Raw genomic sequence first — 27,226 nt, 5'->3', positions numbered from 1 at the left:
TTGTTCAGCTGCTGGTGCTGGCATGTGGGGAGAGAGACTGTAGTGATGGCTCCACCACCTATGTATGACTCAGCAGTATTGCCTTACTTCCATGGCTGCCTGGCTTTGCTCCATGGTATTTCCCATCATGATCTTCTCCCTCACATCCTATCCGTCTCTCTGCAGTCAACAGCAGCCCTCACCCTGGGGTTGCTCCACAATCCCTAAACTTCAGCTCCCAGCCGCTGGGCCTTCCAGGAGATCAGCATTCCTGCCTGGGATCTGTATGGCTGTGGCAAGGGCTGTCTGATTCTCATTCCACTTAGGCAGCCACAGATCATCTGTTTCACTCTCAGCATTAAATATTTCTCCTCTGACTCAGACAAATGCCCCACAGTGGGGATCGGACCCCTACCACAGTTTCCCCGCCCACCAAAGGCAGGCCCAGTCCTACTAACACTCCTGTTTCTCCCACTAGTTCCTTCATCCTACTGAGTTTTACTTCATTCTATATATTCTTTTCCACTGGTCAGGTACTCCTGTCCACTCTCAGCTGGAGTTCTGCATGCACTTCTGTGTCTGAAGGTGTATTCCTGATGCACCCATGGAGAGAGATGTACTTCACATCCACCTACTCCTCTGCTATCTTGTTCTCACCAGATGTTGGTCATTTGGTCTCTGCTTTCTCTATCTTTTCTAAATCCAGCTTGAACACATGAAAGTCTCCTCTTCACGTACTGTTGAAACCCCATTTGGAGAATTTTGAGCATTACTTTGTTAGAGTGTAAGATCACCGACTCGATGGACATGAGTTTGAGTGAACTCCAGGAGTTGGTGATAGACAGGGAGGCCTGGCGTGCTGTGATTCATGGGGTCGCAAAGAGTCGGACACGACTGAGTGACTGAACTGAACTGAACTGAAGATGAGTGTAACTATGCAGTAGTTTGAACATTGTTTGGCATTGCTTTTCTTTGGGATTGGAATGAATACTGACTTTCCCAGACCTGTGGCCACTGCTGAGCTCTCCAAATTTGCTGGCAACTGAGTGCAGCACTTTAACAGCATCATCTTTTAGGCCTAGAACTAGCTCAGCTGGAATTTCATCACCTCTATTAGCTTTGTTCATAGTGATGCTTCCTAAGGCCCACTTGACTTTGCATTCCAGGATGTCTGGCTTTTGGTGAGTGATCACACCATCGTGGTTATCTGGGTCATGAAGGTCTTGTTTGTAAAGTTATCCTGTTTATTTTTGCCACCTCTTCTTAATAGCTCCTTCTGTTAGGTCCATACAATTTCAGTCCTTTATTGAGCCCATCATTGCATGAAATAGTCCCTTTGTATCTCCAATTTTCTTGAAGAGATCTCTAGTCTTTCCCATTCTATTGTTTTCCTCTATTTTTTGCATTGATCACTAAGGAAGACTTTCTTATCTCTTCTTGCTGTTCTTCGGAAATCTGCATTCAAAAGGGTATATCTTTCCTTTTCTTCTTTGCCTTAAGCTTCACTTCTTTTCTCAGCTATTTGTAACACCTCCTCAAGCAACAACCAGTTTGCCTTTTTGCATTTCTTGTTCTTTGAGATGGTTTTCATTAGTGCCTCCTGTACAATGTCATGAATCTCCACCAATAATCTTCAAGTACTCTATCATATCTAATCCCTTGAATCTATTTTTCACTTCCAGGGTATAATAGTAAGGGATTTGATTTGGGTCCTACCTGAATAGCCTGGTGATTTCCCTTACTTTCTTCAATTTATGACACCACCATTATGACAGAAAGTGAAGAAGAACTAAAGAGCTTCTTGATAAAAGTGAAAGAGGAGGGTGAAAAAGTTGGCTGAAAGCTCAACATTCAGAAAACTAAGATCATGCATCTGGTCCCATCACTTCATGGCAAATAGATGGGGAAATAGTGGCTAACTATTTTTCTGGGCTCCAAAATTATTGCAGATGGTGATTGGAACCATGAAATGAAAAGACGCTTACTCCTTGGAAGGAAAGTTATGACCAACCAAGCCAGCATATTGAAAAGCAGAGACATAACTTTGTCAACAAAGGTCCGTCTAGTCAAGGCTATGGTTTTTCCAGTAGTCATGTATGAATGTGAGAGTTGGACTATAAAGAAAGCTGAGTGCTGAAGAATTGATGCTTTTGAGTGTGGTATTGGAGAAGACACTTGAGAGTCCCTTGGACTGCAAGGATATCCAACCAGTCCATCCTAAAGGAGATCAGTCCTGGGTGTTCATTGGAAGGACTGATGTTGAAGCTGAAACTCCAGCATTTTGGCCACCTGATGTGACGAGCTGACTCATTTGAAAAGACCGTGATGCTGAGAGAGATTGAGGGCAGGAGGAGAAGGGGACGACAGAGAATGAAGTGGTTGGATGGCATCGTTGACTTGATGGACATGGGTTTGGGTGGACTCTGAGAGCTGCTGATGGACAGGAAGACCAGGCGTGCTGTGGTTCATGGGGTTGCAAAGAGTTGGAAATGACTGAGAAAATGAACTTCAATTTAAGTCTGAATTTTGCTATAAGGAGTTCATGATCCTAGACACAGTCATTTCCCAGTCTCCTTTTTGCTGCCTGTATAGCGTTTCTCCATCTTTCCCTGCACAGAATATAATTAACATTATTTCAGCATTGACCATCTGGTAATGTCCATTTGTAGAGTTCTCTTGTATTGTTTGACAACAGTATGGTACTTGTACAAAAACCGAAATATAGACAAATGAAACAGGATGGAAAACCCAGAAATAAGCCCACACACTTATGGGTACCTTATTTTTGACAAAGGATGCAAGATAGCAAAGGAAACTATTTACTTAGTGCTTAGTTGTGTCCAACTCTTTGTGACCCCATGGACTGTAACCACTAGGTTCCTCTTTCCATGGGGATTCTCCACCAAGAATAATGGAGTGGGTACTATAAAGACAGTGAAAAAACAACTCTCAGAACGGGAGAAAATAATAGGGAAAAAAATGACAAGACATCAATTTCCAAAATATACAAGCAGCTCATATAACTCAATTCCAGAAAAACAAACAACCCAGTCAAAAAGTGGGATAAAGACCTAAACAGACATTTCACCAAAGATGACATACAGATGGTAAACAAATACATGAAAAGATGCTCAACATTGCTCATTATTAGAGAAATGCAAATCTAATCTACAATCAGATATCATCCCATGTGGGCCAGAATGGTGCTCATCAAAAAGTCTACAAACAATACATGCTGGAAAGGGTATGTAGAAAAGGGAACTCTCTTGCACTGTTAGTGGGAATGAAAATTGATACAGCCACTATGGATGACGGTACGGAGATGCCTTTAAAAAACCTCCATATGACCCAGAAATAAAACCTCCATATGACACAGCAATCCCACTCGTAGGCATATGCCCTGAGGAAACTAAAATTGAAAGAGACACATGTATCCTATTGTTCACTGCAGCACTATTTGCAATAGCTAGAACATGGAAGCGACCTAGATGTCCATCAACAAATGCATGAATAAGGCAGTTGCAGTACATACCCAGGAAGGAATATTACTCAGCCATAAATAGGAATGCATCTGAACCAGTTCTAATGAGGTGCGTGAACCTAGAGCCTATTGTACAGAGTTAAATAAGACAGAAAGATAAATATTGTATACTAACAGCTATATGGGGTCGCAAAGACTCGGACACGACTAAGCGACTGAACTGAACTGAACTGAACAGCTATAAGTTCTCTTGGCAAAACTCTATTAGCATTTGCCCTGCTTCATTTCGTGTTCCAAGGCCAAATTTGCCTGTTACTCCAGGTGTTTCTTGACTTCCTAATTATGCATTCCAGTCCCCTATAATGAAAAGGACATCTTTTTTGGGTGTTAGTACTAAAAGGTCTTGTAGATCTTCATAGAACCGTTCAACTTCGGATTCTTCAGTATTACTGGTTGGGGCATAGACTTGGATTACTGTAATATTGAATGGCTTGCCTTGGAAACGAACAGAAATCATTCTGTCATTTTTAAGATTGCATCCAAGTACTGCATTTTGGATTCTTTTGTTGACCATGATGGCTACTCCATTTCTTCTAAGGGATTCCTGCCCACAGTAGTAGATATAATGGTCATCTGAGTTAAATTCACCCTTTCCAGTCCATTTTAGTTCACTGATTCCTAGAGTGTTGACGTTCACTCTTGTCATCTCCTATTTGACCACTTCCAATTTGCCTTGATTCATTGACCTAACATTTCAGGTTCCTATACAATATTCCTCTTTATAGCATCGGACCTTGCTTCTATCACTGGTCACATCCATAACTGGGTGTTTGTTTCACTTTGGCTCCATCCCTACATTCTTTCTGGAGTTATTTCTCCACTGATCTCCAGTACCTACCCATACTGGGTACCTACCGACCTGGGGAGCTCCTCATTCAGTATCCTATCATTTTGCCTTTTGATACTGTTCATGGGGTTCTCAAGGCAAGTATACTGAAGTGGTTTGCCATTCCCTTCTCCAGTGGACCACATTCTGTCAGACTTCTCCACCATGACCCGTCCGTCTTGGGTGGCTCCACATGGCATGGCTTAGTTTCATTGAGTTAGACAGGGCTGTGGTCCATATGATCAGATCAATTAGTTTTTTGTGATTATGATTCCAGTGTGTCTGCCCTCTAATGCCCCCTCCCAATTCCTACCATCTTATTTGGGTTTCTCTTACCTTGGTTGTGGAATTTCTCTTTACAGCTGCTCCAAGCCAGGCTTCAGCAATATGTGAACCATGAACTTCCAGATGTTCAAGCAGGTTTGAGAAAATGCGGAGGCACCAGAGATCAAATTACCAACATCCGCTGGATCATGGAGAAAGCAAGAGAGTTCCAGAAAAACATCTGTTTCTGCTTCATTGACTATGCCAAAGCCTTTGACTGTGTGGATCACAATAAACTGTGGAACATTCTAAAAGAGATGGGAACACCAGACCACCTGACCTGCCTCTTGAGAAACCTGTATGCAGGTCAGGAAGCAACAGGTAGAACTGTACATGGAACAACAGACTGGTTCCAAATAGGAAAAGGAGTACTTCAAGGTTGTACATTGCTTATTTAACTTCTATGCAAAGTATATTATGAGGAACGCTGAGCTGGAAGAAGCACAAGCTGGAATCAAGATTGCTGGGAGAAATATCAATAACCTCAGATATGCAGATGACACTACCCTTATGGCAGAAAGTGAAAAGGAACTCAAAGGCCTCTTGATGAAAGTGAAAGAGAAGAGTGAAAAGTTTGGCTTTAAGATCAACATTCAGAAATCGAAGATCATGGTATCTGGTCTCATCATTTCATGGGAAATAGATGGGGAAACAGTGGAAACAGTGTCACACTTTATTTTTGGGGGCCCCAAAATCACTGCAGATGTTGATTGCAGACAGGAAATTAAAAGACGCTTACTCCTTGAGAGGAACGTTATGACCAACCTAGATAGCATATTAAAAAGCAGAGACATTACTTTGCCAACAAAGGTCCATCTAGTCAAGGCTATGGTTTTCCCGTGGCCATGTATGGATATGAGAGTTGGACTGTGAAGAAAGCTGATCGCCAAAGAATTGATGCTTTTGAACTGTGGTGCTGGAGAAGACCCTTGAGAGTCCCTTGGACTGCAAGGAGATCCAACCAGTCCATTCTAAAGGAGATCAACCCTGAGTGTTCATTGGAAGGACTTATGCTAAAGCTGAAACTCCAATACTTTGGCCACCTCATGCGAAGAGTTGACTTACTGGAAAAGACTCTGATGCTGGGAGGGATTGGGGGCAGGAGGAGAAGGGGACGACAGAGAACGAGATGGCTGGATGGCATCACCGACTCGATGGACATGAGTTTGAGTGAACCCCAGGAGCTGGTGATGGACAGAGAGGCCTGGCGTGCTGTGATTCATGGGGTCGCAGAGAGTCGGACACGACTGAGAGACTGAAGTGAACTGAACTGAATAGCTGTATGTGGAATCTAATAATATGGTACTGATGGATATAGTTCTAGGTCATACAACTCAATACCAGAAAACAAACAACCCAATCAAAGAGTGGGAAAAAGACCTAAACAGACATTTCACCAAAGATGACATACAGATAGCTAACAAACACGTGAAAGAAGCTCAGACATAGAGAACAGACATAGAGAAGACCTATGAATGACAGGAGAGTGGAGGAGAGGGTGGGATGACATAGAAGATAGGCAGGTGACGGAGAAAATAACACAGAAACTTACATTACCATATTTAAAATAGCCAAAATAAACTTGTTGTATACCTCAGGGAACCCAAACAGGGACTCTTTATCAACCTAGAGGGGTAGAATGGTGAGGGGGATGGGAGGGAGTTTCCAGAGCGAGGGACATATATATCTATGGGTGATACATGTTAATGTTTTACAGAAAACAACAAAATTCAATAAAGCAATTACTCTTCAGTTAAAAACAAATTAAAAACCTGGGCTGCATAAACCAGTGAAAGCAAAGCGCCTAAGCAGTCGCATATTTACAGACTGAATGTCTGTGAGGAAAGGATGGCTGGGACAGAAGTGGGACAAAAGGCTGACATCTGGATCATGCGGTACAAGGCACTTCCCCTGAGTCCCAGAGCCTACTAACTCCATCCCCTTAGAGACACTGGCAACTAAAATGACCTGTCAGTTGCCCAGATATCAACCCGTGCTCCTCGTCTTTCCTATGGACCCGGGAAGCAGAGTACACCGGACTCCGTGATAACGCTTTCGCTAGTAGGCAAAACTTTCAGCAGCACAGCTAGGTAACTTGGCGCCTGCGCCTTAGAGCCCCAGACTATGGCAGCTATGCTTGCAGGACTTCCGGGGAGGGTGGGATCAGTTCGGAGCAGCGCGAGCTCCGGCCACTGCTGCGCTTTCTCTGGTCTTCTGTCTTCCGGTTTCTAGCCGTTATACTGGCGCGTGGGCCATACGTAGCCCACCGGCCAGAACCGGCAAGAAGTGCGCCGTTTCTGTCTGAGTTCCTAGCTGGCAGTGCAAGGCAGAGGCTTCACCTTGTTCCTCCCCATCCTCTGAGATAGAGCCTGGGATCTGAAGGCAGGTATTGCCCTAGGCCAGCACCTGCATCCCGCATTTGGATTCAAAGGGGGCACCACAGGGCACGGTGGGGAGGGTTCCGGAGGAAGCCGAGGCCTGACGGCTCAGGTAGGTACAATGGCAGCTTCCTCGGTGGAAGTGAAGTCTTTGTTTCTGTTGTGTGTGTTAGTTCCTTAGTCGTGTCCCACTTTTGTGACCCCGTGAACTGTAGCTTTGACCCACTCTCCATGGAATTGTCCAGGCAAGAATACTGGAGTGGGTTGCCATTTCTTTCTCCAACTTGTTTCCGTTAAAGCACCTTTTCCCCTAGACTTCTGAAGGCTTCCTTGGAGACAACTGGTCTGTTTGCAGAAGTTAACATCTCCTCTGCCCTCTGGGTAACCCATAACCATTTCTTTTCTAGTCCATCATGCCCCTTAAATCTGATGTGTTGAGTCAAGATGAACTTCGCAAAAAGCTGTACCAGACGTTTACAGATCGGGGTATACTGGACACACTCAAGGTATCAGTTATAGTCCTGTTTCATAAGTTTAACCTATAATAGATAGTACACATGTAAATGCATCTATGTCTTGGGGTTTAAAAATAGTATGATACACAGATTGTGTTGGTGACTTTTATTGCCCTGTTCACTCTTTAATCGTGAAATACTAAACATATTTTAGTAAGGTTAGGTTTGTTTTAAAAATTAGTCATAGTGGTTCCTGAGTTAAGTGGTTTTGTAATAGTTACATTTGAATGGAGGATATTGACAGCATATAGAAAACATTAAGGGACTACTTACAGTAGAAAAGTTTGAGTAATGAGAAATTTCTTTGAAAGATATTGAAAGGTATGAACTCTTGCACAGCATATATTTCTTAACAAATTTCATGTATAGATTAACAGCAGGGAGTACGATTAGTTCAAATGTGTTTTCGATATACATTTCAAAAAACTGTTTTACACTTAAAGAGGGAACTCAAGGAAAAATCTTTTGTGTTGCCTCCTCCATTGTTTTTGTATCTTAGAAACACTTCAGGCTCATCTGAAAAGCATACAGGAGAGAAGTCATCTCTAACACAAGCGCTAATGGGCATAATGTTGTGTCAATTTGTATATCTTCTTCAATATTTGTATATCTTCTTTAATGGTGATCATTTTCCTGTGTGTGGTTTTTGTATTTAAGAACATATCTTTTGCTGAAAGTTTTCACTTTCATCGCAGGTTCAAAGGATTTGTTAACAAAATAAGACACTTGTTATATATAAATAAATAATAGAAATATTTATTAGAAAGTTATCTAGCTTTCATTTAATATACTAACATTAAAAGAAAAGCAAAATAGAAAGAGCAGGGAATACATCATCAAATTGGGTTTTGACCAACATCCGGACTTAAACAGCACTGGGAGTCCCATGACATAGCACTTCTGGAGTCCCAGTTGGGAAGAGGTCCCAGGCAGTGAGTCTGCTCCATGGGTGAGACTACAAAGATTGCAGTTTGGAATTCCCATTTATAATCCCAGGGCTGATGCAAATTGATATGATCATCAATCAATTCAATTCAGTCACTCGGTTGGGCCCAACTCTTTGCAGCCCCATGGACTGCAGCACACCAGGCTTCTCTGTCCATCACCAAGTTCCGAAGTTTGCTCAAACTCATGTCCATCAGGTTGGTGATGCCATCCAACCATCATCCTCTCTGTCGGCACCCCCTGTCCCTCCACGGCTTCCATCTTTCCCAGCTTCAGGGTCTGTTTCTAATGAGGACACAAATCCATTAGAACAAGTGGAATAACCCTCATAATCAACAAAAGAGTGAGAAATGCAGTACTTGGGTGCAATCCCAAAAACGACAGAATGATCTCTGTTTGTTTCCTGGGCAAACCATTCAACATCACAGTAATCCAGGTCTGTTCTACGGCCACTAAAACAGAAGAAGCTGAAGCTGAATAGTTCTATGAAGACCTACATAGATGGTCATTCTGACCTGTGTTAGCTTATTCCTCACTGTAGTTTTGATTTGCATTTCTCTAATAATTAGTCATGTTGAGCATCTTTTCATGTGCCTCTTGACTATCTGTATGTCTTCATTGGAGTAATGTTTGTGTAGATCTTTGTCCATTTTTTGGTTCAATTGTTTGTTGTTTTGATATTGAGCTGCACAACTTGTTCATTTGCAAATATTTTCTCTCACTCCTAGGTTTGTCTTTTCATCTTCTTTATGGTTTCCTTTGCTCTGCAAAACTTTTTATGCTTAAGTAGGCCCCTTTGTTAATTTTTAAAATTTTTTATTATTGTATGAGGTGGGTCAAAAAAGATCTTGCTGTGATTTATGTCAAAGACTGTTCTGCTTACACTTTCCTCTGAGTTTTATTATCATAGTGTTAATTAACATCTATGTCTTTGACCCATTTTGAGTTTATTTTTCTGTACCATGTTAGAGAATGTTATAATTTTGTGTATAAAAACATATAACTGTTTTCCCAGCACCACTTTTTGAAGAAACTGTCTTTTCTCCACTGTATATTCTTGTCTCCTTTTTTACAGGTTATGTGGTGATAGGTGTGTGGGTTTATCTCTGGACTTTTTATTCTGTGCCATTGATCTGTATTCTGTATTTCTGCCAGTTTTGTACTGTTTCAATTACTGTAGTTTTGTGGTGTCATCTGAAGTCAGGGGGCCTGATTCCTCCAACTCTTTTTCTTTCTCAAAATTGCTTTAGCTATTTGGAGCATTTTGTGTTTCCATGCAAACTGTAACATTTTTGTTCTAGTTCTGTGCAAATGGCATTGGATCTGATAAGGATTGTATTGAATCTGTAAATTGCTTTGGGTATTATAGTCATGCAATGAGTTGACTCACTGGAAAAGACTCTGATGCTGGGAAGGATTGGGGACGGGAGGAGAAGGGGGCGACAGAGAATGAGATGGCTGGATGGCATCACCGACTCGATGGACTTGAGTTTGAGTGAACTCTGGGAGTTGGTGATGGACAGGGAAGCCTGGCATGCTGTGATTCATGGGGTTGCAAAGAGTCGGACACGACTGAGTGACTGAACTGAACTGATTATAGTCATTTTCACAATATTGATTCTTCCAACTGATCTTATGTCATCTTTGATTTCTTTCATCACTGTTTTCTGAGTACAGGCCTTTTACCTCCTTAGAAAGATTTATGCCTAAGTGTTTTATTCTTTTTGTTGCATTGGTAAATGGGATTGTTCCCTTAATTTCTCTTTTTGATCTTTCATTGTTAATGTATAGGGATGCAGAGATTTCTGTGTATTAATTTTGTGTTTACAACTTTACCAAATTCACTGATTAGCTCTCATAATTTTAAAGTGGCATCTTTAGGATTTTCTAGGTATGGTACATCTGCAAACAGTGAGAGTTTAACTTCTTTTTAAATTTGGAATTTTTGTATTTCTTTTTCTTCTCTATTTGCCTTGGCAAGGACTTCCAAAACTATGTTGCATAATAGTGGCAAGAGTGCACATCCTTTCTTGTTCCTTATCTTAGAGAAAATACTTTCAGGTTTTCACCACTGAGAATGATGTTTACTGTGGGTTTGTTGTATATGGCCTTTATTATGCTGAGGTAGATTCCTTCTATGCCCACTTTCTGGAGAGTAATTTTTTTATTATAAATCGGTATTGAAATTTGACAAACTTTCCCAGCATCTATTGAGATGAGTATATGCTTTTCATTCTTCAGCTTGTTAATATGGTGTTTCACAGTGATTTGTGTATATTGAAGAATTCTTGCCTCCCTGGGATAAATCTCACTTGATGATTTTGTTTGATTGTTTTAATGTGTTGTTAGATTCTGTATGCTAGTGTTTTGTTGAGGATTGTTGAATCTGTGTTCATCTGTTATAGTGGTCTGTAATTTTCTTGTGATATCTTTGTCTGGTTGTAGTATCAAAGTGATAGTGGCCTTGTAGAATGAGTTTGGGACTGTTCCTCCTTCTACAACTTTGTGAACGAGTTTGAGAAGGATAGGTGTTAACTCTTGTTAACACCTAAATGTTTGATAGTATTCATATGTGAAGCTCTCTGATCCTGGGCTTTTGTTTGTTAGATTTTACAGTTTCAGTTTTATTACTTGTCATTGATCTGTTTGTTTCTTCCTGGTTCATTCTTAGAAGGCTGTACCTCTCCAAGAGTTTGTCCATTTTTTCCAGGTTGTCATTGTTGCTTATAGTATTATCATCCTTTGTATTTCTGTAGAGTCCGTTGTAACTTTTCTTTTCATTTCTAATTTTGATTTGAATTCTGTTTCTTTTTCTCTTGATGAGTCTGGCTAAAGGTTTATCAATTTAATTCATCTTCTCAAGGAACTAACTTTTATTTAATTGATCTTTGCTATTGTCATTTTGGTGCTACTTCAGGGATTTCTGCTCTGATATTTTATGATTTCTTCTATTAGCATCAGATTTTTTTGTTCTTTCTCTAGTTGCTTTAGGTGTAAGTTTGGATCGTTGATATTTTTCTTGTTTCTTGAAGTGATTTGAATTGCTATAAACTTCCTCTTTTAACTGCTTTTTGTTGTGTACTTTAGGTTTTGGGTCGTTGTGTTTCTGTTGTTATTTGTTTCTCAGTTCAGGTCAGTCGCTCAGTCGTGTCCGACTCTTTGTGATCCCATGAACTGCAGCACGCCAGGCCTCCCCATCCATCACCAACTCCCAGAGTTTACCCAAACTCATGTTCATTGAGTCGGTGATGCCATCCAACCATCTCATCCTCTGTCGTCCCCTTCTCCTGCCCTCAATCTTTCCCAGCATCAGGGTCTTTACAAATGAGTCAGCTCTTGTATCCTTTCGGCCAGTCTGTGTCCTTTGGTTGGAGCATTTAATTCACTTCCATTCAAGGTAATTATTTACACATGTAATCCTATTACCATTTTCTTATTTGTTTTGGGTTTGTTTTTCTGTGTCTTTTTCCTCTCCTGTGCTTCCTGTCTGGAGAAGTTCCTTTAACATTTATTGTAAAACTGATTTGGTGGTTCTGAATTCTCTTAGCTTTTGCTCATCTGAAAAGCTTTTGATTTGTCTGTTGAATCTGAGTGAGATCCTTTCTAGGTAGAGTAATCTTGGCTGTATACTCTGTTAACTCATGAGAGATGTGCTTAGGGTCCATAAGTCTTGTTTCCCCCACTTCCCCTCTTTCCCACAATAGTTGAGAATAGTTGTGGTTTGTTTTTTGCAGTTTTTTTTTTTTTTTTCAGCGAGAAAGGTTGATTGCAGGGCCAAGTTAGAAGAACAGGTGACTCATGCTCAAAAAAACCTGAATTCCCCAATGGTTTGGGGGGAGTTTTTAATAGGTAAAATCTTTAGTGATTACCCTGTCGCTATTTCTGCCTTGAGGACATTTCAAACTTTAATTGCAAATAGATTTCCCTCTTTGCACTGGCTTCTGGAAAGCCTCCCAGCCACTTTTTGGATTCCTTCTAGCAAGTGCTATATGGTGTGCTTTTGTGTTTGTTTAGATGGAAATTCATCTGTAGTGTCATTCCACTGTTTGCTTCTCTTCTTTTCCTTTACGCTGCTTATGTCCTTTATTTAATTTTTACCCATTTCAGTACTTGTTTGACAGACACCTTAAATCCTTTTAATTAAGCTGGATCTAAATATATTTCTTTTTGCCATGTTACAAATTGAATTAGACCATTAAATTTTATTGATGGTAAATGCTGTCACTTAGTATCAGATGAAGTAAACTGTGTATATTCTGTTTTGTGTAAAAGTGTTGTTGGCTATAGCATTTTAAATGTACATATAATAAATTTTGTTTTACACTCACCATATACTTTCTACTCTTTAGCTAAAGAAGAGAAGAAAAGAGATGTTAGTAACAAGAACTCTATTGGTTTATTCTTTTTATTCTACTAATAAAAATTTCTTAGATGTTGTTTACTGTTAAACACCATGAAACTAGGCAGTGTATGTACTCTTAAGCTCGGCCCAGTTGTATGTTTTCAGATTACGTGCAAAATATTTAAACCAAATACCCACTAGTTTCAGTAACTTACGGGATTTTTCTTAAAATCCAGATAAACAATGATACTCATGTTATAACCTTGAGAAAATTAGCCAACTTTAGCCTAAAATTTTCTTATTGTAAAATAGAGGGAAACTATTATGTTTCACAGCGCCTTGAATTATAAATAGTCCATGTGAAAATGAATCTTAATAAGCATTTTGGATTTACTGATTTCTCTCTTACATATATTATTTCTCTTTTGGGAAACTAATTTTACTTCCAACAATATACTTTAACATTTAATCATATTAATATTTATTATTTAAACATATTGATTTCATAACTTCTAATAATCCACAGAGAGCTGAGGGAGAAGCCAAGTTTTCTCCTTTGTTTGAAACCACCATGAAAAGTTCCTGAACTGAAAAGTGAAATGAGTCTCACCACGTTGTGGCTTACCACCAGTTCAAACTGCTCTTTCCAGAACCTACTGAGCTGTTTGTCTAACAGTGTAAGACAGAGTGCAGGAAAAGATTCCTAAATTTTGGCCATGGATCTTGAACCATTCTGGAAATAAAAGAAAAGATTCTAATTTATGTGACAAATCTGTGAACCTCCAGTGGAAAAAATCCTGCTGAAATTGTTTTCCCTCTTGTTTCATTTTTGTATTTGTTCTAGACACAAGTCAGAAAGGAGCTGATTCATGAACTGACACACCCTATACTGAATGGTGAGGTGCAGTCCCCATCCATCTCAGTGGAAGAGAGCTGCCTCTTAATAGAAGCCTCCAACTTTTTAGTGGCCAGTCACTTACAGAGATGTGGCTATGAGTATTCGCTTTCTGTCTTCTTTCCCGAAAGTGGTTTGGCAAAAGAAAAGGTAACACCTTTTGTTTTTCTGAACTTTCCTCAGAAAATTGCTAAGTGCTCCCTGGATAGCTGGGTCTGTTTCTTTTTTATCTTTGAAATTACATCATGTATTTAGTATAAGGTGACAAAGGAGCATGAAATCTAACATTGTTACCAATTCCTCGGTATCTTATTTTGTCTTTACAAAATTGTGATGTTTTGAAGCTAGAATTGAAATGACATTCCATGTAGTCTGAGACCCCCAAACTGCCATTTAGGTTGAACATCTGTCATGAGACTGGCACTGCTGGTCACTTTGCAGATCGTAGATGGGTTAAAGGTAGAGATCCAGCCTCTGGAGAAGTGAGATGATTTACTCAAGTTCACATGATTTGTAAGTGGCAACAGGGCATTAATTTAGGTCTACAATGTGCTTTCTTGACTCTGCTACAATCTCGTCATATACTTGTCCTCTTTGTGATTAAGTAAGAGAAGAATAACTTTTAAAACCCTGTGGAGTTCTTCAATAGTAAAACAGCTTTTTCCTAATTATTTTAACTATCTCTCTACCAACCATTGAACATAAGAGTTACATTTTGTTTTTTTTAAAGGCATATATAGGAAATTTCCTGTTTTTTTTTAATAGACTTAATTTTTTAGAGCAGTTTATGTTTACAGCAAAAAGCAGTGCATCTGCTCCCTGACCCCATACAAGCACAGCCTCTCCCTCAACCCCAACATTTTCTACTATGTACAGTTTTACATTCAGTGAACCTACATTGGCACATCATTATCACCTGAAGGCTATAGTTTACATTAGGATTCAGTCTTGGGGTTTTCCCTGTGTTTTTGCTGTTATCTGGGCCGTAATTGCCCAAAAGTGTGATACTCAGAAGTTGTAAGAGAACTAAATCCCACGTACCACAGCTAACAACTGCACTACCAAATAAATAAATACTAAATAAACAGTGAATAAATACAGTATATTTAACAACCAAGTTTCAGCATCATTCAGTTCAGTTCAGTCGCTCAGTCATGTCCAACTCTCCGCAACCCCATGAATCACAGCACGCCAGGCCTCCCTGTCCATCACCAACTCCCGGAGTTCACTCAAACTCATGTCCACAGAGTCGGTGATGCCATCCAGCCATCTCATTCTCCGTCGTCCCCTTCTCCTCCTGCCCCCAACCTTTCCCAGCATCAGAGTCTTTTCCAGTGAGTCAACTCGTCGCATGAGGTGGCCAAAGTATTGCAGTTTCAGCTTTAGCATCAGTCCCTCCAATGAACACCCAGGATTGATCTCCTTTAGAATGGACTGGTTGGATCTCCTTGCAGTATAAGGGACTCCCAAGAGTCTTCTCCAACACCACAGTTCAAAAGCATCGATTCTTTGGCGATCAGCTTTCTTCACAGTCCAACTCTCACATCCATACATGACCACGGGAAAAACCATTGCCTTGACTAGACGGACCTTGGTTGGCAAAGTAATGTCTCTGCTTTTTAATATACTATCAAGGTTGGTCATAACTTTCCTTCCGAGGAGTAAGTGTCTTTTAATTTCCTGGCAGCAATCAGCAGCTGCAGTGATTTTGGAGCCCCAAAAAATAAAGTCTGACACTGTTTCCACTGTTTTTCCATCTATTTCCCATGAAATGATGGGACCAGATGCCATGATCTTTGTTTTCTGAATGTTGAGCTTCAAGCCAACCTTTTCACTCTCTTCTTTCACTTTCATCAAGAGGATTCTGAGTTCCTCTTCACTTTCTGCCATAAGGGTAGTGTCATCTGCATATCTGAGGTTATTGATATTTCTCCCAGCAATCTTGATTCCAGCTTGTGCTTCTTCCAGTCCAGCGTTCCTCATGATGTACTCTGCATATAAGTTAAATAAGCAAGGTGACAATATACAACCTTGACGTACACCTTTTCCTATTTGGAACCAGTCTGTTGTTCCTTGTACAGTTCTAACTGTTGCTTCCTGACCTGCATACAGGTTTCTCAAGAGGCAGGTCAGGTGGTCTGGGATTCCCATCTCTTTCAGAATGTTCCACAGTTTATTGTGATCGACACAGTCAAAGTCTTTGGCATAGTCAATGAAGCAGAAATAGATGTGTTTCTGAAACTGTCTTGCTTTCTCCATGATCCAGCAGATGTTCAATTTGATGTCTGGTGCCTCTGCCTTTTCGAAAACCTGCTTGAACATCTGGGAGTTCACGGTTTACATACTGCTGAAGCCTGGTTTGGAGAATTTTGAGCATGACTTTCCTAGCGTGTGAGATGAGTGCAATTGTGTGGTAGTTTGAGCATTCTTTGGCATTGCCTTTCTTTGGGATTGGAATGAAGACTGACCTCTTCCAGTCCTGTGGCCACTGCTGAGTTTTCCAAATCTGCTGGCATATTGAGTGCAGCAGTTTCACAGCATCATCTTTCAGACTTGAAATAGCTCAACTGGAATTCCATCACCTCCACTAGCTTTGTTTGTAGTGATGCTTTCTAAGGCCCACTTGACTTCACATTCCAAGATGTCTGGCTCTAGGTCAGTGATCACGTTATCGTGACTATCTTGGTCGTGATCTCTTTTGTACAGTTCTACTGTGTATTCCTGCCAGCTCTTCTTAATATCTTTTGCTTCTGTTAGGTCCATACCATTTCTGTCCTTTATCGAGCCCATCTTTGCATGAAATGTTCCCTTGGAATCTCTAATTTTTTTGAAGAGGTCTCTTGTTTTTCCTATTCTGTTGTTTTCCTCTATTTCTTTGCATTGATCACTGAGGAAGTCTTTCTTATCTCTCCTTGCTCTTCTTTGGAACTCTGCATTCAGATGCTTCTATCTTTCCTTTTCTCCTTTGCTTTTCACCTCTCTTCTTTTCACAGCTATTTGTAAGGCCTCCTCAGACAGCCATTTCGCTCTTTTGCATTTCTTTTCCATGGGGATGGTCTTGGTCCCTGTCTCCTGTACAGTGTCACGAACCTCCGTCCAGAGTTCATCAGGCACTCTATCAATCAGATCTAGTCCCTTAAATCTATTTCTCACTTCCACTGTATAATCATAAGGGATTTGATTGAGGTCATATCTGAATGGTCTAGTGGTTTTCCCTACTTGCTTCAATTGAAGTCTGAATTTCGCAATAAGGGGTTCATGATCTGAGCCACAGTCAGCTCCTGACCTTGTTTTCGCTTACTGTATACAGCTTCTCCATCTTTGGTTGCAAAGAATATAATCAATCTGATTTCGGTATTGACCATCTGGTGATGCCCATGTGTAGAGTCTTCTCTTGTGTTGTTGGAAGAGGGTGTTTGCTATGACCAGTGCATTCTCTTGACAAAACTCTATTAGCCTTCACCCAGCTTCATTCCGTGCTCCAAGGCCAAATTTGCCAGTTACTCCAGGTGTTTCTTGATTTCCTACTTTTGCATTCCAGTCCCCTATAATGAAAAGGACATCTTTTTGGGGTGTTAGTTCTAAAAGGTCTTGTGGGTCTTCGTAGAACTGACTAACTTCGGCTTCTTCAGCATTACTGGTTGGGGCATAGACTTGGATTACTGTAATATTGAATGGCTTGCCTTGGAAACGAACAGAAATCATTCTGTCGTTTTTAAGATTGCATCCAAGTACTGCATTTCGGACTCTTTTGTTGACCATGATGGCTACTCTATTTCTTCTAAGGGATTCCTGCCCACAGTAGTAGATATAATGGTCATCCGAGTTAAATTCACCCATTCCAGTCCATTTTAATTCACTGATTCCTAGAATGTCTATGTTCACTCTTGCCATCTCCTGTTTGACCACTTCCAATTTGCCTTGATTCATGGACCTAAAATTCCAGGTTCCTACGCAATATTGCTCTTTACAGCACCGGACCTTGCTTCTATCACTGGTCACATCCACAGCTAGGTATTTGTTTTGCTTTTGCTCTATCCCTTTATTCCTTCTAGAGTTAGTTCTCCACTGAGCTCCAGTAGCATACTGGGCACCTACCGACCTGAGGAATTCCTCATTCAGTATCCTATCATTTTGCCCTTTGTTACTGTTCATGGGGTTCTCAAGGCAAGTATACTGAAGTGGTTTGCCATTCCCTTCTCCAGTGGACCACATTCGGCTGTGGTCCATGTGATCAGATCGGCTAGTTTCCTGTGATTATGATTTCAGTTTGTCTGCCCTCTGATGCCCCCTCGCAATACCTACCATCTTATTTGGGTTTCTCTTACCTTGGTCGTGGAAAATCTCTTCACAGCCGCTCCAGCAAAGTGCAGCCACTGTACCTTACCTTGGATGAGGGGTTTCTCCTCAAGGCCGCCCCTCCTGACCTTGAACGCGGAGTAGCTCCTCTCAGCCCTCCTGCACCCGCGCAGCCACCACCTGTTGCCCTGGCCTCAGGCGTGGGGTAGCTCCTCACGGCTGCGCCTCTTTGCGTGGTTCATTGCGCCGGGGCCGGCGTCTCTCCTGTCTGTGCCGCCGGGGCCGGCGTCTCATCATTAATCATTCTTTTTTGATCCTTCCATCTAAATTTCTCTTATTTCACAATTTTGCCGCTTGAATGAATAATAGTTAATCAATAGTTATAACACTTATCTAGTTCACACACTTAAACATTTCTATACCGTAAAATATTTTCTTTAAAGGAAAGCCAACTGAAGATTATATCAGTGTCCTCAGGGTAGACATAATAAGCAATACATATGGTAATAGAAATACATGTGAAAAATATTTACTCAAGGGACTACCCTGGTGGTGCATTGACTAAGAATCCACCTGCCAGTACAGAGGACACACACAGATTCATTTCCTTGGTTGGGGAAGATCCCACATGCTGCAGAGCAACTAAGCCCCCAAGCCTTAGAGTTTATGCTCTGTAATAAGAGAAGCCACTGCAATGAGAAGCCTGTGCACTGCAGTGAAGAATAGCCCCGACTGGCCATAACTAGAGAAAGCCCATGTGCAGCAATGAAGACCCAGTGCAACCAAAATAAGTATATTTTTTAATTTACTCAAAATGTTTGACCATAGATATATCTAAAATAGTTTTAAATATTCATAGTTTTAAAGAGAATAAAAGCTTAGTTTATTTACATTTAGAAGCAATAGTAATTTTAAAACTTCATTACAATTGATAAACCCTGGAATACACTCATATGTTCATTGGTGCCTCAGATATTTGAGTGTCAGCTGTAAGTCATTAACCATTTCTGTTATTTCTGTCAGGCATATCATTTTTTAAATATATATATATATTTTTTTAATTTTAAATTTGTTTTTGGCCATGCTGTGTTTTCATTGCTGCACTGGCTTTTCTCTAGTTGTGGCAAGCAGGGGCTACTTTGTTTTGGCATGAGGCTTCTCATTGCAGTGGCTTCTCTTTTAGTTGAGCATGGGCTTTCTGGGCCATGGGCTTCAGTGATTGTGACATGTGAGCTGTAGAGCACTGGCTCAGTAGTTGTGGTGCTCCAGGCTTACCTGCTCCATGGTATGTGGGATCTTAACAAACCAGGGATTGAACTTGTGTCTCCTACTTTGGCAGGTGGATTTCTTACAACTAGACTGCCAGACAAGCTCTAGGCATGTTATTTTTTATGTGAATTTTTTGGAGGTTAATTATATGATCAAGAGAAATTTTATCCTTTTGACCTCAATGTTTAGTGTAATTTATTTAATAGTAGGAGGAAGCTTACATTTTATGTTATTAGCATAGTTACAATCTTATTTAACTTGAACCATGATGGTTTAAACATCCCAGATCATCACTTAATCATTGATGTTAAAATATGTGTCCTTTTTTTTTTAAGGTATTTACTATGCAGAATCTATTACATCTTTTTAAAATCAGTCCTGAATCCAGTCTCTACAAGTCACTGGTAGGATTGTTTAGTTTTTAATAACTTGCTTTGGTTTGTTAATAAAAACTGAATAGTTGAATGAAAATAAACTGTTTTCTTTTAACAGATTTCAGGATTTGATAAAGAAAACCAAAAAGGTAGGAGCCTTCATCTTTGTGGAGAAGAGGAACATTTTTGTTAGGTGTTTTTTTTATATGAAGCTAATAATTTTTAGGTGGAAGAATAGGCAATTTACATTGAATTGTTTGATTTTCCTTGCTAGCAGCATTTTTTTTAATAGAATTATTCATCTCTTTTGACAAATGTGGATCTTTTCCCCTGGTTTTCAACCTTTTAAGATAGCTCTTACTCAAATAAGAAAACTGGAGATGGCATCAAAACCCCTACAAACAGCTTGAAAGCTAATTTTTTTAAAAGATACCCAATGTATGGAACATTTCCAAAACAGAGAGAACAATGTTTATGTGTCTTTGTATCCTAGACATCCCCCAAGTGCAATGTATTGAGTTTTGTATTCATATTTGCTTAAAGAATGAGCTGTATGTGGTATGTTATTTTCATAATCAAGTGTTTATATAAATCTGATGCTAAGTCGCTTCAGTCATAATCACTCTTTGTGACCCTAAGGACCATAGCCCACCAGACTCCTCTGTCTTTGGGATTTCCTGGGAAAGAATAATAAAATGGGTAGTTATTTCCTCCTCCAAGTGATCTTCCTGACCCAGGGAAGTCTCCTGAATTGGCAGGTAGGTTCTTTACCTCTAGCGCCATCTGGGAAGTCCAACTACTCTCAGATAATAGAAAAATATTTATAAATTGATCTCTATCCCCAGGTTCCTGCACACAGCTCCCCAAACCCATGTAATTTCCTAGGAATACATGGAGCCGCTCTTGTTCTTGTGTTGGTCTTTGACCTCAGTTCTTGTCACAGGGCTCCTGAAACCCTTGTAGTTTCCTGGGGCATGGGGGTGTCTTTTGTTTGAATGAGCCAGCACTGGGTGTGCTCCTGGATGGGGGCTGGTCACCAAAAAGGCCAAGCCATGTTTAGAAGCCTGGGGTTTTCAGCCCTGACTACCCCACATTCCATTGAAGGGAGAAGGACTAAAAATGGTGTTAATAATGAATCAGGCATTGTGATGAAGTCTTCATAAATCCCAAAACTATAGAGTTCAGACAGCTTCCAGGTAAATGAACAGGTGGAGGTGCTAGAAGAGTGGCATGCCTGGAGAAGGCATGGAACCCCAGGCTCCTGCTTGGCTCCTGTGCAGTACTTCCATTCAGCTGTTCAGCTATTTCCTTTATCATGTTCTTTAATAAACTGCCAAGTCTAAGAGCTTCACTGAGTTGTGTGAGCTGCTCTGACACATTCAGCAAGACCACGGAGGAGGATGGCATCTCCTATCAATAGCCATTGCTCAGAAGCACAGGTGGCAACCTGGGCTTGGGGCTGGCATCTAAAAGATGTGTTAGGGTATCTATGAGGGGTAAGGGATCAGTCTTGTGGGAGTGAGGGCCCCTCACCCATGACATCAGGTACTAGCTCCAAGTACACAATGTCAGAATTGAGTTAAATTGGACACCTAGCTGGCCTCATAAGAGTATGGCTTGGTGTGGGGAGAAACCCCCACACTTCAGGTGAGCAGGACTGCCAGGAGTGAAGTCTAGTGCTCTGTTCTGTGTAAAAGCAGAGGAGTCTGACAGGGAGCAGAGAGGTGAAAGAGGTGGATTTTTGCCTACACAGAAGGATGAAAGCTGAGGTTCTTTTTCCCTTTACAACTTCTGTGGGTTGCCAGGCCATGGGCTAGATTTGATGGACTTGGTAGTATGAACGTAAGCTGGTAACCTACCTGTGTTGCATAACTGTTATTTAGAGCTTTTCAAAAAATTTGTAACTTATTATGTAATGGCCCTTTCATGTTGGTGTACTCCTGGATTTTGCCAGCATTGCTACCATCCTCATTAGAATGTTGACTCATCAGTTTGGCAAACACTTGAGTACCTACTTTCTGCCAGTCATTAGTCTGTCATTTAACTTCTTGGTCTCCTGGAAGTAATGTTAGCAGAGGATAAGTAAACTGAATCACAAGACATTCTATTTCTGTTTTATTTTATTGTATTATTGGAGTATAGGTGACTTACAATATTCCATTGATTTCAGTTATACAGAAAAGTGATTCAGTTATACATACATTTACATTATTTTTAATATTCTTTCCCACATACCCGATAGGATATTGAATATTTCCCTGTGCTGTACGGTAGGTACTTGTTGCTTATCCATCCTGTATATATTTGGATCACAAGTCACTCTAGATCACCTGTGAAGTAGCTCACCCTTACTGAAGTTGAGGATGGTAGTTGAACCAAGGTTGTAGATTCTAGTGATGTCTAGTATAATTCTGTGATGATGGAAATGTCTGAATCTGTGTTTTCTGATATGGCAGCCACTAGCCACAATGGGTTATTGAGCAAATGTGGTTAGTGTGAGAAACTGAGATTATAATTTAAATAGCTACTTGTGGCTACTGGCTGCCACATTGGATAGCACAGGTCTAAGTAATTAGCTGCTATCTGTAGCTGCTGCTGCTGCTGCTGCTAAGTCACTTCAGTCGTGTCCAACTCTGTGTGACCCCATAGACGGAAGCCCACCAGGCTCCCCCGTCCCTGGGATTCTCCAGGCAAGAACACGGAGTGGGTTGCCATTTCCTTTTCCAATGCATGAAAGTGAAAAGCAAAAGTGAAGTCACTCAGTCTCCTAGCTACCCCATGGACTGCAGCATACCAGGCTCCTCCATCTATGGGATTTTCTAGGCAAGAGTACTGGAGTGGCTTGCCATTGCCTTCTCCCGCTATCTGTAGCTACTATCTGCTATTTCAGAAAGAAATTAGGGGCTTTAAGGGGTTTAAATAATCCATTTATTTCTAAGTATTTATATTATTAAAAATAGCTTTTCACTTTTAAACATGCTCTTTGCCTCTTTGTAGTTCAGAAAGATGTCTGGTCAGCTTCACCCAGCATCCTAGTAAAATCCCTGAAAGTCAGAAAAACTGAGTTGCAGACACATCACACATGCTAGTGGCATAACTTTGATGAAATTCTTCACTAACAGTAAAATAGCTACTCTTACAATGAAATTATTTTTAAATTGGTGACTTTAGTTAAGACATTGTTATTGTTTCAGTCAGTAAGTCATGTGTGATACTTTGCGACCCCATGGGCTGCAGGACACAAATCTTCTGAAGTTAGCTCAAATTCATGTCCATTGAATCAGTGATGCCATCCAACCATCTCTTCGTTTGCCTCTCCCTTCTCCTTTTCCTTCAATCTTTCCCAGCATCAGGGTCTTTTCAGTGAGTCAGTTCTTTGCATCGGGTGGACAAAGTACTAGAACTTCTTCAGCCTCAAGAAATTGAGACCGTCAGAAACCATGTAGGAAGATGTACCTGACTGCTGTAAATTTCCTGACAGAGATCTTAGGTCTTATCTAGACTCTACACATGGAAATCACCAGATGGTCAACACCGAAGTCAGGTTGTATATTCTTTGCAGCCAAAGATGGAGAAGCTCTGTACAGTTAGCAAAAACAAGACCTGGAGCTGACTGTGGCTCAGATCATGAAATCCTTATTGACAAATTCAGATTTTAATTGAAGAAGGTAGGGAAAACCACCAGACCATTCAGATTTGACCTAAATCAAATCCCTTATGATTATCAGTGGAAGTGAGAAATAGATTTAAGGGACTAGATCTGATAGATAGAGTGCCTGATGAATTAGGGATGGAGGTTCGTGACATTGTACAGGAGAGAGGGACCAACACCGTCCCCATGGAAAAGAAATGCAAAAAAGCAAAATGGCTGTCTGGGGAGGCTTTACAAAGAGCTGTGAAAAGAAGAGAAGTGAAAAGCAAAGGAGAAAAAGAAAGATATAAGCATCTGAATGCAGAGTTCCAAAGAATAGCAAGGAGAGATAAGAAAGCCTTCCTCAGTGATCAGTGCAAAGAAATAGAGGAAAATAATAGAATAGGAGATACAAGAGATCTCTTCAAGAAAATTACAGATACAAAGGGAACATTTCATGCAAAGATGCGCTCCATAAGGGACAGAAATGGTAGGACGTAACAGAAGCAGAAGATATTAAGAAGAGGTGGCAAGAATACACAGAAGAACTGTCCAAAAAAGATCTTCATGACCATCACTCAGCTAGAGCCAGACATATTGGAATGTGACGTCAAGTGGGCCTTAGAAAGCATCACTACAAACAAAGTTAGTGGAGTTCCAGTTGAGCTATTTCACATCCTGAAAGATGATGCTGTGAAAGTGCTGCACTCAATATGCCAGAAAATTTGGAAAACTCAGCAGTGGCCACAAGACTGGCAAAGGTCAGTTTTCATTCCAATCCCAAAGAAAGGCAATGCCAAAGAATGCTCAAACTACCACACAATTGCACTCATCTCCCATGCTAGTAAAGTCATGCTCAAAATTCTCCAAGCCAGGCTTCAGCAATATGTGAACCATGAATTTCCAGATGTTCAAGCTGGTTTTAAAAAAGGGAGAGGAATCAGAGATCAAATTGTCAATATCCTCTGGCTCTTGGAAAAAGCAAGAGAGTTCCAGAAAAACATCTATTTCTGCTTTATTGACTATACCAAAGCCTTTGACTGTGTGGATCACAATAAACTGTGGGAAATTCTGAAAGAGATGGGAATACCAGGCCACCTAACCTGCCTCTTGAGAAACCTATATACATGTCAGGAAGCAATAGTTAGAACTGGACATGGAACAACACACTAGTTCCAAATAGGAAAAGGAGTACGTCAAAGCTATCTATTGTCACCCTGCTTATTTAACTTATATGCAGAGTACATCATGAGGAACGCTGGGCTGGAAGAAGCACAAGCTGGAATCAAGATTGCTGGGAGAAATATCAATAACCTCAGATATGCAGATGACACCACCCTTATGGCCGAAAGTGAAGAGGAACTGAAAAGCCTCTTGAAAATGAAAGAGGAGAACGAAAAAGTTGGCTTAAAGCTCAACATTCAGAAAACCAAGTTCATGGAATCTGGTCTCAAAGATTTGGACATGACTGAGCGACTGAAATGAACTGAACTCAACTGTATCTGTACTTTGGGTATGCTGATCTGTTGGATGCTTTTAGGGTACTTTCCCCTAGATTCCACTCACACATCCTTCCCACCCCTAGTTTTTCCTTTCAGAGATAAATGTTATACAGAAAATAGCTGGGTGGAGAATTTGGACACTGACGCTTTTCTTTCTGGAAGTTTAAGTCCATACCTGTGATTGACAAAAGGATAGATAGATCAGTGGAACAGAATAGAGAACCAAATGAAAGTGAAAGAGGAGAGTGAAAAAGTTGGCCCTAAGCTCAACATTCAGAAAACTAATATCATGGCATCCAGTCCCATCACTTCATGGCAAATAGATGGGGAAAACAGTGGAAACAGTGGCTGACTTTATTTTGAGGGTCTCCAAAATCACTGCAGATGGTGATTGCAACCATGAAATTAAAAGATGCTTACTCCTTGGAAGTAAAGTTATGACCAACCTAGACAGCATATTAAAAAGCAGAGACATTTCTATGCTAACAAAGGTCCGTCTAGTCAAGGCCATGGTTTTTCCCGTGGTCATGTATGGATGTGAGAGTTGGACTGTAAAGAAAGCTGAGCGCCGAAGAATGGATGCTTTTGAACTGTGGTGTTGGAGAAGACTCTTGAGAGTCCCTTGGACTGCAAGGAGATCCAACCAGTTCATTCTAAAGGAGATCAGTCCTGGGTGTTCATTGGAAGGAGTGATGCTAAATTTGAAACTCCAATACTTTGGCCATCTCATGTGAAGAGTTGACTCACTTGAAAAGACCCTGATGCTGGGAGGGGTTGGGGGCAGGAGGATAAGGGGACGACAGAGAATGAGATGGCTGAATGCCATCACCGACTCGATGGACATGGGTTTGGGTAAACTCCAGGAGCTGGTGATGGACAGGGAGGCCTGGCATGCTGCAGTTCGTGATGTCGGAAAGAGTCGGACATGACTGAGTGACTGAGCTGAACTAAATACAGTCAACTAGTTTTTGACAAAAGGAAAAGCAATTTAATGGAGGAAAGTTAGTCTTTTCAACAAGTGGTGTTGGAGCATCTGGGTATTATATGCATAAAAATGAACTTAGACTCAGACCGAACACCTTACACAAAAATTAGATGAAAATGAATTATATATCCAAATGTAAAACCAATTGATACAACTTCAGAAAGAAAACATTAGGGGGAAGATCTTTGTGACCTTGGTGTTGGTGATGAGCTATGACATCAAAAGTGTGATTAAATGAAAGAAAATAGACCAGTTAGATTTTGTTAAAATTTATAATTGCATTTCTATGAGAGTGAAAAGACAAATTATGATGGGGGGCTGCTACTGCTGCTAAGTCATTTCAGTCGTGTCCGACTCTGTATGACCCCATAGACGGAAGCCCACCATGCTCTCCCATCCCTGGGATTCTCCAGGCAAGAACAACGGAGTGGGTTGCCATTTCCTTCTCCAATGTGTGAAAGTGAAAAGTGAAAATGAAGTCGTTCAGTCGTGTCTGACCCTTAGCGACCCCACAGACAGCAGCCCACCAGGCTCCTCCATCCATGGGATTTTCCAGGCAACAGTACTGGAGTGGCTTGCCATTGAGGGTGGGGTAATTTGGGAGAATGGCGTTGAAACATGTATATTATCATATGTGAAATGAATCACCAGTCCAGGTTTGATGCATGATACAAACAAGATATGTTTCTCTGGGGGAATGGATAAACAGGCTATGGTACACCCAAACTGGGAAATACTATTCAGCTAAAAGAAATGACTATCAAGCCATGCAGAGAGAGAAATGAATCACAAATATGTGTTGTTAATGTAAGAAGCCCAACTGAAAAGGCTATATGCTCTAAGATTCTATATATGTGACATTCTGAGGAAAGCAATGCTAGGATGGTCAGCACACCTGACTACATTGCTGCTAGGTGGTTTCTAGGGATGTGAAGGAAAGGGATAGGAAGTTGAAAATAGGAAGCATAGGATGTTTTTTAGGGTGGTGAAAGTGTTCTTATTACTATAATGGTAGAATACATGGCACTATTTGTCAAATCCTATAGTGCTTACAAGGAGTGAACTTTCATGTATGCAAATGTAGGAAGTCAGGTGATCTCAGGTTGAAATGCTGACTGTGACAAAACAATGTAAGTGTGGAAACCTCACTGAAGGGGTAATTCTAGAAAGGGATGAAGACTACAACTGAAGGCAGAAGGAACTATATATAGGCTGTGTAGTCAAGGCAAGTACTCTTGCCTGGAAAATCCCATGGACAGAGGAGCCTGGTAGGCTGCAATCCATGGGGTCGCTAAGAGTCGGACACGACTTCACTTTCACTTTTCACTTGCATGCATTGGAGAAGAAATGGCAACCCACACCATTGTTCTTGCCTGGAGAATCCCAGGGACAGGGGAGCCTGGTGTGCTGCCGTCTATGGG

At 40.8% G+C, this 27,226-nt stretch overlaps 1 protein-coding gene across 1 annotated transcript in view; it reads left to right on the top strand.

Moving 5' to 3' along the window:
* Positions 1 to 6,909: 6,909 nt before the first annotated feature.
* LOC129557924 (centriole and centriolar satellite protein OFD1-like) overlaps positions 6,910 to 27,226 on the top strand; it is a 75,676-nt gene continuing 55,359 nt past the window's right edge. Inside the window, exons 1-5 of the mRNA XM_088834463.1 lie at positions 6,910 to 7,160; positions 7,456 to 7,554; positions 13,695 to 13,895; positions 19,649 to 19,717; positions 19,806 to 19,836. Coding sequence (XP_088690589.1) covers positions 7,462 to 7,554; positions 13,695 to 13,895; positions 19,649 to 19,717; positions 19,806 to 19,836 — 394 coding nt within the window. The 5' untranslated portion in view covers positions 6,910 to 7,160; positions 7,456 to 7,461. The remainder of the gene's footprint in view (positions 7,161 to 7,455; positions 7,555 to 13,694; positions 13,896 to 19,648; positions 19,718 to 19,805; positions 19,837 to 27,226) is intronic.

This window comes from Moschus berezovskii, chromosome Y (assembly GCF_049115385.1).
Source record: "Moschus berezovskii isolate FMDL1 chromosome Y, NW_MosBer_1.0, whole genome shotgun sequence".
In the NCBI taxonomy this organism is placed as follows: Eukaryota; Metazoa; Chordata; class Mammalia; order Artiodactyla; family Moschidae; genus Moschus; species Moschus berezovskii.
The sequence above is the reverse complement of the archived record's forward strand: the minus strand, read 5'-3'. Positions and strand labels throughout refer to the sequence as shown.